Below are 10,129 nucleotides of genomic sequence, written 5' to 3'. Positions count from 1 at the left end.
TAATTAAAATGTTAATCTGCTAACCTCAAGTTGATGACACAAAATACAGATTGAAGTGCAGATCAACCACCAGGATAATACAGGGCCATGCCAAAGCAAACAAACATGACACAATTCTCAGGTGTCAGGAAAAGGTGGACACCCAGTCTAAATGTAAGCTTATACAACAGATAGGAAGTATGTGAATACTTTTCTTGTACCTTTCCCTCTTTGAGGCACCAGAACACACAAACATACCAGGTTTTCCCCCACCTTGTGAAATCTATGGCATGTTCTCTCTGCCTGGCCCAGAAACATCACTGTCATGTGAAAGGAAGATTGGTCAGGAGGGCACATAAGGAGAGAGAAAAGGAAAAGAGACCAGAAATAGGGAAGAGGGAGGACTCAAAGTGAGAAGGATTAGAGAATAGGGAAGTAGCAGCAGAAAGGAAAGCAAACAGAAACACCCACCAAAGATGACACTGCTGCTCTTCCATGCCCTGTGCTGTGTAAGAGGAAGTTTAGCAAATGCTTTGAGGAAATACAGGCTCTCTGACCCATGATAAGGCAGACCATTACTGAAACTTGCCAGTAAGTTATTTATTCCTTCCTTCCTTTACTCTAAGCTTCATGTGCCTCATAGATTGTGGTCAGGCCACTTCTGCAAGCACGAGCTACTTCATTTATTATTCAGTTTTGCAGATTACTTTCTGTTACCACCAGAGAAAGCTCCTTCTGCAGCACAGTTTATATCCTAAATGTAGTGTTTTATTTACTAATTGCCAGCCATAGCTTTTTTAAGAGCATTCTGAATTTTAAAATCAACAGACAAGGTCTGGAATCTGCAGTGTGTCTCTGGTAGTTACAGGTGCAGAGATTAAAAAAACACATCAAAATCTAGCTGGTGTTGGGATACATGTGGGAAGCTGTGAATAAATACACTTTAAGTAAAGGAACCATCAATGGAAGGTCCCCATTAAAATAAAGCAAGAGAAATCCAACTTACATATGCCAGTGACAGCCACAGGGGCTCGGATTTTTTTAAATTTTATTTAATCAAAGTTAAGACGTGGATAAACATAAATACAGCACAGGTACTTCAGATCATTCTTCATATTTGTGTACAGACAAACTGATGGATGTAATCCCAATGAAAACTGCAGTCAATGAAGTGCATACAGCCTTCCCCCCACACACACAAAAACAAACCCCAATTAAAAAAAAAAGAAAACAAAAAACCCCACACAATCTCAGCACACACTCTCATTACAAATGATTCATACATAAATAGGTAGAGGGTGCAAACAAGCTAATATGCGAACATGTATAACCTCTCGTTAATGGGAAAAAAAAACCAGAAGCAGCCATAATGATTAAAATACATTCAGTTACTGATAACTAGTTGTGCCATACAAGGCATTATCAATAAAAAAAAAAAAGGAAATTGTGCTGCAGAGAAAAGCTATATACAACAAGAAAATAAACTGCAAAGTTAACGCATGCATGTTTTATCCTGGAAAAGCACAGCCCTCCAATGTTTTCTCCATGTTTGTTATAAAAGCCCTCTGCACTCAACTAAAATTAAAATGATCTTAAAGGATAATACTTGTAAAGTTTACTTAAGTCTTCAGCCACAGAAAACTGCAATGAAAATAATGTTCAGAGTCATTTTCAAAACAAAAAAAAAAAACAAAAACAAAAAATCTATTCATCTGATGACATGCATGATTAAAAGGTCTAGGCAAGATACACTGCTCTACGTTCCTGATGACTAAGGAAAAAAGCTCAAGTCAATTTAATCTGCAGATGGTCAGAAGATTTTTGTATTCCAGCAGAAGCAGCAGTTCAGATCTTCTGGATCTTTTCCCCAACAACTACAGGATTCTCTTTTCTGATTTTCTCAGCAGCATCAGCTTTGTAATTGTAAGAGCAACTGTGTACATCTGAGTAACGGTGCATTCCACAGTAAACGTTCCCACACCGGCACTCGAACCCTGTGGACACAAACAGCAGCTTAGACATTTCAACATTCCTGATGACACTGGTTTGCTTTAAATCCTGAATGTGTTCACTCACTAGCAGTAAATCTCAGTCACCAGTGTCAATCAATCAGCCAAAGAGCCTCTGCTGCAGAAAGCATAAGAATCACAAGTAATACATTTTTAAGTGATTACAGCAAGATTTGACTTGATCATTCCTTCTTTTTGCATGCCACTCTAGCACAGAACATTCCTAGAGAGCTCCTGCTCTTTTGCCATGTTTATGAACCTTCACCCTCCAGAACTCAGGCCCTTTCACTGGACCACTGCAAAGCTGGCTAGTGAATGGCAGCAAACTATCATCCAATTCCTTAGCTAAGTAGACTTCCAAAAGGAAGTACTGGAAATTATGAACTTCACTTTAAGACAGGAGGCTGAAAAACAAAATGATACATGAATGACTAATCTAGTGAGAGTCAGCTGAAAGCACCTTTGACTGTTATTTCAAATCAATATCAAATGACCATGCCCCATTTTCCCTTTAAGACAACATTTCAAAGGGCCAAAGCCTAAACAAGCCTAAGGAAAGTGAAATCAGTGTTTCTTACCAGTCAATCCAACCTTCTTCCTGCACATGAAACAACGATTCTTTTTCTGTTTTGGTTTGTCAAGCGACTTGTCCTGTTCTTCAGGTGTAGGCTCTGCATTCTCTGACACTGAAGCTGACATAAAAAAAAGTTAATAAGAACAGTGGAGAAAAGAGTCTGTCTCTCCCCTTTTAAGTCCTACAATGATCTAAAGCCCATGCTGTACATTTGGCCATTTTGCTGCAGTTTCCATGTCTGAAGTGCACTGGTGTCTCCACAGCAACTGGAACTCCCCCCCCTTCTAGACCTTCAATATAATTTAAGAAAAGAATTCACCAAATGCTTGAAAATACCACAAAAAACAATGAAAACAACAAACATAGGTTTAACAGCAAGATTCAGCACTGTCACATCCCGGAAGAAAATCCAACAGCCAAGTGTTTCCTCACAGTGTTACTTGCCCAGCTCCCAAAATCTGCTTACAAGAAGCACTCTATGTAACAGGATCAGTTGAGCCAAACACCCTCTTTCCAATCCTGAATCAACATTATTTTTGGAGAAGACTGCAACATGGAGGCCACACAAAACACAGTGTTTCAGAACAATCTCTAGCACTGTGATGCTGCTGCTCTTGCACACCTGGAAAAAGCCTACACAGGACATAAGTCACTGCCTGGGGTGAGAAACACCAGCTCAAGAGACCCAGACTTACAGGGTGGGACTACACTGTACTGAAGCTCAGAAAGGAGCAGGTAAAAACCTAATTTTAAAGATATTTCTCCTAAGGCATCTTTCAACCTACTTTAGTGTTCTCTAAAAGAAACAGGTTACAGGTTGTGTGGGAGAGTATGAACATGTAATAGTAGTATTTGCCTGAGTCAGGTAAAAATAGAAGTTGGCTGGTTTTCCTCAAGTATTTGCACATTCCTTACATTACAAAGCAGAAATAGAAATGAAAAAAACCCAACTTCATTTCAAGAAGGGCTAAGAGCCAACCTCTGCCTACCAGACATAGCTGGACCACAGCAGGACAAGTCTCCAGTGAGTAAGACACACAGAAGTTGGGAATATTTGCAGCAAAGAACAAAAGCAAGCTGCAGCTGGGAGGAGTGTGGATGGAAGCAGAGCTAGAACCAGTGTTGTAGGGAAGGGAATACAACAGCAAGCTCAGACATTTGTCAGGGAAAAAGCTGCAGGCATTTCTGTGCAGCTGGACTTTTGTTTGTCAGAGACTGTCAGATGCAGTTCTGTGCTAGCTCTTCACCAGCTGACAGCTCTTCTGCATGACAAATCCAGTGGGGTTTTTCATGTGCTGCTATTCTGATCTTTTTTTTTCTTTTGAAAGGAAAGGGCACTCATCACTTTTGCTATGTATCAAAACATTGTACTAAGCAACATCAATGGGTAGCAAGATACCTGATCACCAGCAAAGACTCTGCCTGAGGGGACAGTATATTCCACAGATTAATCTAGCAAAGATACTATTATACATGGTCTATTAATTCCTTCTCAGACACCATCTATGTTACATGCAGAGCTTCTCTTTGTCCTGAAATCTATAACAATTCATAGTTTACAAAGGAAAAAAAAGTTCAATGCCTTTAAATGGCTGTTAAAGGGCACATTTCTGAGTGGGCATAATATCAAAAGGACTGCAAGATGAGAACCAAAATCAGCAAGGACTACAAGTGGTGAGGTAAGTACCAGAAGGGGTAAGACTTACTCAAATGAACTTTTGTACTTCTACACAAAGCAGTATTGCAGTCTTTATTAATTCATTAAGACATATTCATGCCATGAGCTAACATTCTCCAGCTTGCATTTCCTGTTATTACAAAATCAGTTACCTCAATCTAAGTTTCACTAAGAGCCTCTGTAACTATTAGCTAAATTTAGGAAAAACTGGCACTCTTCCCTGCATAACAAGGCTCTCATACACCCTTACTTACATTTTCTTTGTGCGTATGGCTCTCACATTAAAAAGGTTTAAAAATATTTAAGAGCTGCTGCTCAGTGTGGAACCGAGTGGGAAGATTCTTCTGCATCACAAGTCACTTTGTATCTACTGTAGTAACCATAAATTTTAGGTCTCAGCTTGCTTTTGAATAGAAGCTAGAGATTTGAACCAAAATCCTCTATGATAATCACAAATATCCCAACCACTTTGTATGCCCAAGTTCCACTGTTCAGTCTATGAGCTCCCTGTGATGACCACAGCAGAACAAAGCCAGCTAAGATGCAATACTGTCCAGCTTGGAGCCACTCCCAACTGCTGGACTTCACCTGGATTCCAGGATGCTCTGCCTGCCTTCCTTGAACCAAATCATCCCTTTCCCCAGCCCTGTCCTGTAGCCAAAGAACAGAAGCCTTGGCAGCAGCAGTACAAGCTGCCAACCAACCAAAAAGGAGTAAGGTATGAACACAGCCATATTTCTGGAGCTGACAAGCTGGGCTGCTCACTAGAAGTTCCCTGATTTACACAACATGTTCCTAGGTGATCAAAACAAGCAGAGCCTGGATTTCCTCCTAAAGGCACGAGCTTTTCCTATTGCTTTGCTTGTGCAAACCCCCACCTGAGCTTCAGTGTGCTCTGACTGAGCACAAACACTGACAAAATGCACTCCAGCCTCTGCACCCCTGCAGGCACAGCACAGCTCTGTGTGCAGCAAGACACCCATCCTGCTCTCTCCATGTTTTACATTCATCACCCCTGCATTACTGGGCAGAGATTTTAAAAGGAAAAGGTTTCTCATTCCTACAGAAAATCATGAACAGCTACATTTACTTCTTAAGAGCATTTCACTAGGGCTAGTGTAAGAAGCACCCCCACACTTCCAGAGGAGTGAAATGTGAAGTTAATCCAAAGGAGAACATCACTGCTTGTGAACATTTTAAACTGACATAATCAGCCTAAAATAAACTGTTTAAATGTTAGGAAGTGGCAAATTAAGTAGGAGCACATTCACCCACAGAATTTAGTTTTAAATCTTTCTGTTGAGTGTTTCCTCTCCCCTTGGAGCATTCACCCAGTATATCATGATATCCTGTATTATTTGATACACTTGTGTCATAATCATACTCTACCTCTGAGTGCCTGGTACTATCACAGAAGTGAAAAGCATCCATCAATTCCTTTCCACTTCTGTCTACTGAGCCCATCCTGATAAGGTCCACTGAAGCTGAAGCCATCAGCTCAACTGCATTCACCTTAGGTCCTAGTAACCCCAATATAAAATTCTGTAGCAAGCTAATTATTTTAATCTCAAGTTTTTTAAACTTAGTTTGAACTTCACTATTTAACCTCACTGAAATCCAGATATGCACAAAATCAGGTGACTTCATTCAGATCAGCCATGTACCTTTTAGACAGTTAATCCAATCTAACTTTGTACTTTGGTTTTCCAAATAACAACCACACCACATGACGTGAGTGATGGCATTTTGCAATGCTAACAGCACAAGCTTCTCTCCAATCCACAACAAGCTTGATAACCACAGAGGCTGTTTTCATTCTCAGAAGTTTTCAGCCTGAGAGGGGCTGAGTCCACCCATTAGTTGGATTTCTGCTTTTACCACCATGTTCCTCAGTTGTAGGAGCTCCATAATGTTTGTGGTGGAGTCCTCCTGCCTTCCCTGCCAAGCTTCATTTACCTTTAAAATCCTCCCTGAACCAAAAGCATGAACCCTAACCAAGATGGTTTTAATCCCTCTTCCTTTACCCCAGGGAAGTGAAGCACCTCTTTACCTGCTTGCAGGCTTGCCTGGAGGCAGCCCTGGCTAACAAATCAGAAATCCTGACTGGCTAATCCTAGCAAGGATTATTATGTTGATCATCATCTTGAGCAAAAGGCACAATAGCCCAGGAGGTAATTAAAATTACTTGGAATAGAAGAAAGCTGTTAGAAAAGCTGGACTGTACTTCATGCCATTAAACATTACCTAAAATGAAATTCATTTTCATGGTATTTAAGAACATTAAAGTTAAAAATTTTTTATTAGTCCCTATCTTAGAGCATCTGGCCTTTTGCACTGCTCCACAAGCATCATCATACAAACACTAGCTCTAAAGCCTACACTTTTTAACATTCTGGAGTTTTCCTCTATTTCTTCTGCAATGCATAAATCCAACAAAAACAAAACTGAAATGCTCTTTGGGAATTTTATCCCTTTGTAGTTTTAGCTTGACTGCAAACAGCAAGAGCTGTGTTGCACGCAGCTCAAGTCTCATTTATCTGTCTGCTTTAGAAAAGTAATAATAGTAATCTAAGAAAGCTTAATTATTCACCCAGTCCTTCATTCAATGTTGTTGCAGCCTGGTAATTTTTGTTAAATGGCAAGTTAAGGGGACCTCAGCTCAACACAATACATTAACTTACAGCAGCAGCACAGAACAACTCACCCCAGAACAGACATTCCCACAAGGCAAGACTTTATCAAAATAAATACTGACATTATTTCTGCTGTTCCCCTACATCAACAAAAGCACTATTACACACTCTTCACTTTGGGACCAACTAGCACATTGCTATGAAATTATTGGTTTTTTTCTAAATGTTAGAAACTTAGGCAATGCTAAAAAAAACCCTTGGATTCACATGCTTGTAGTACATGCATGTCACCAACCTAAAATTCAAATTCCAAAAAAAAGCAATTCAATGAAATCCCTCTCAGCATCCATTCCAAGCTGCTTTCCTTCCTTCCTTACATTTTCAAATTAAAATGCTTTAAAACTGGAAACACTACATTTCCCATGATTTCAGTCAAGGGACAACACAGAAGGAACTCTTAAGGAAGTAAGGCTGACCCTGCCAGAGTTATAAATAGGGATGGTAATTTAGAACTGTAACTACATGCTGGTGATGTTCTTAGTTTAGAAATGAGGGTACAAAGAAAAGGACAGAGGACACAGCTGAGTAACCTAAACACCTGATATATGTTGATCCTGCAGATACATCCTTAAATTCAAAGTTTCTGGTTGAGAAATCTTTTATCTTCTCAAAGATAGGAGAATAAACTTGAGGTAGAGAATTAGAAACAGCACAAATTTATCCAAGTGTGTAAGAAGAGAGACATGCCTCTGGAAACTTGCTGGGAAAAGTCCTTTCAAAGGCCCAAGACAGCTCACAGTGTCAGGGTAAATAAAGTTCTGCCAGTGAAAAGCCAGAAGATGCATTGTCAGAACTGAGACAAGAGCTCTCAGCTCCAGAACACAAACTTTCTAACAGGTATTAGAGTGAATCTCTAGAACGTATCTTCTCAAGAGTAAACATGTTTCTCACCTCAAAGACTAGTAAAAGTGGTAAAAAAATGGAATTAAAAGCTTTTCTTTCAAGTTTATTAACCAAGGAGACAGCTTTACTCAGCACAGTAGCTGACTAATGACTCTTACATTCTATCCTACAGAAAGAGACAGGTCAGGTTTAGAAAAGTATCTGAGAAGCAAAGCTTTGATACCAGAGATACAGTCAAAAAACTAATATTTAGAATGTTTAAGTGGAGTTGTATCTGTAAAAAAACCACACTTCTATGTTTAGACTAGTCCACAGAAAAATAATCCTCCCCACTAAAACCTAAACAGTCTCAGCAAAAGGCAGAACACTTACTGACTTACCTTTAAATACCTTTTATAATGCCTACAGATTACCAGTCTGAGCACATTTTGTATACTATCTGGAATTTTTACATTTCCTAAGAAATATTATTAAATTTTTTTAGTCTTAAGCTCTGAAAGTCTGCACATAGAAGACAACAAAAAAGTGAAAAGAAACTTAACATTGTACCAGCAAGAAGGATTTTAGGCCAATATAGTTAACTCTCTTAGACATAGTGCTTCAAGCAAACATAGCTTATGGTTTGGCATTTTATATTTGTTAAAATGAATTTCAGTAGTTCAAAATCTTACACGACTACACTTCAGAAGGGAAAGGTTCTTTTAGAGGTGTTTCCTGTTTATAAAAGATACTGACCCTGTTCTGGCAATGGCTGTGTCAAACACCCTCTACCACAAATATGTTCATAAACTTCTGATATGTGCTGTAAATGGTCACTCTGAGAAGTAACAGATACTCAAAACTCCACTCAGGTGTAACAGCCATGGCATAGAGACAGAAAAGGATGCTGATTTATGATGTGCATTTCCAGCACCAATTAAAGCACTTGTTTATTAAACATAAACTTTCACTTGCCATTCCCCATTTCATGTGCCATTTAAGAAATGAAACTTTATTCTTATTCTGCCTCCTGATTTCACAGAATATTTGGGTTTGAGAATTAGACATGTTTGAACAGGAGTGTATTAAGAACAGCTGAAGTTTAAAAAGCATTGTTCAAAAGTTCTGTCACTGAAAACCAGGCACCAACCTTGCAACTCTTCTGTCTCAGGTACTGTTTTGTCCACAGCCGTACTATCCGGTTGGGATGATGCTACAGATTCTGTTAAAAGTGACTGACTGGACACAGGGCTGAGGGGCAAAAGAAGAAAATGATAATTTTTATTATGCATTTTCACATTCTTTTCCTGTAAGATACATTAGGGCACCTCATGATGAGAACATTTCACTCTGAAGTTGTTTGTGTAACCACTTAAAACTGCTACAATCTGAACTGACACAAAAGGTAAACTTTTTTTTTTCAACTCATACTGAATGCAACAAAACAGTTCCACTGTAAAAAAGGAAAAATATTTTGGGTGGTTTGGCATACCATCATTCCACACAGAAGCAACAATGCAACATTCAATATGCAAGGATCTTTATAACAGAAGTCAGCAAGATAATTGTATAGGAGACAGTTTCAGTGCTCTGGTGATACAAACGAGAAAATTGCAGCATGTCAATGTTTCCAGTAATAAAGCTGCAGCAGCTGCACACAGAAACCCTTGGATTCACAGTGTAAAGTGGTGCAGGCAAAACTTCCCAACCCTTCAGCCATACTGCTAAATTACAGCATGCCTGAACACCCTGAGCAGTTTGGAGAGAGCAATTCAACACTGGCCATGACTCCCAGCCAAGCTGCTCATCCAGCAGCTCTCCTGTGGAACAACACTGTGCTACCTCTTGCTTGGGACTTGAGCTCTATCTCATCTGCATTTTTTTTTCTTCTTTTCCACTGAGGGATTCACTCTGAAGGAAAAAACCAGATTATCCAGCAGCCCATGAACCAGCACTCCATAGCACAACAGGAGCACTGGAGTTGCAATTTTAATTGTCAAGAACTGCACATAGGCCTTGAACTGCTCATCTGGCCATCTACAAAAGGGCATTGTCAATTAGGATACTCTGAGGACAGATAAAATGAAGTCTGAGGTATTTCCAGAGACTGAAGTTGAATTCCTGCTCTTTTTTATTTCGAAAACAAAAACCCAAGCAAGTGACACTAATTTTTTTCAAGTGCAAGTCCAAGAGCAACCATCCACTCCTTTCTTCTGCAGCCAGCAATCAAGCCAGTGATCAGTGAGGTACTTCTGTTCTTTCATGGTTTTATTGAAGTTGTGACAGAACAAAGGCAAGGCACTGTAATTGGTTCACATCTGTGCATTGACCTGGATGAACTTTTTTTTTTTACGCACACCAGAAGAGTTGTTTC

At 39.5% G+C, this 10,129-nt stretch overlaps 1 protein-coding gene across 7 annotated transcripts in view; it reads right to left on the bottom strand.

Annotated features, from left to right (window-relative positions):
• Nucleotides 1-1,010: 1,010 nt before the first annotated feature.
• The window catches only part of ZFAND6 (zinc finger AN1-type containing 6), a 36,382-nt gene continuing 27,263 nt past the window's right edge, over nucleotides 1,011-10,129 (bottom strand). For all 7 annotated transcript variants that reach the window (XM_005483422.4, XM_074549250.1, XM_005483421.3 and 4 more), the window contains 3 exons: nucleotides 8,906-9,006; nucleotides 2,567-2,680; nucleotides 1,011-1,973 (listed from right to left, as the gene is read on the bottom strand). In XM_005483422.4, coding sequence (XP_005483479.2) covers nucleotides 1,825-1,973; nucleotides 2,567-2,680; nucleotides 8,906-9,006 — 364 coding nt within the window. In that variant the 3' untranslated portion in view covers nucleotides 1,011-1,824. The remainder of the gene's footprint in view (nucleotides 1,974-2,566; nucleotides 2,681-8,905; nucleotides 9,007-10,129) is intronic.

Source organism: Zonotrichia albicollis, chromosome 11 (assembly GCF_047830755.1).
Source record: "Zonotrichia albicollis isolate bZonAlb1 chromosome 11, bZonAlb1.hap1, whole genome shotgun sequence".
Lineage (NCBI taxonomy): Eukaryota > Metazoa > Chordata > Aves > Passeriformes > Passerellidae > Zonotrichia > Zonotrichia albicollis.
Note: the sequence above shows the minus strand (reverse complement) of the source record. Positions and strands in the feature narration are given on the sequence as shown.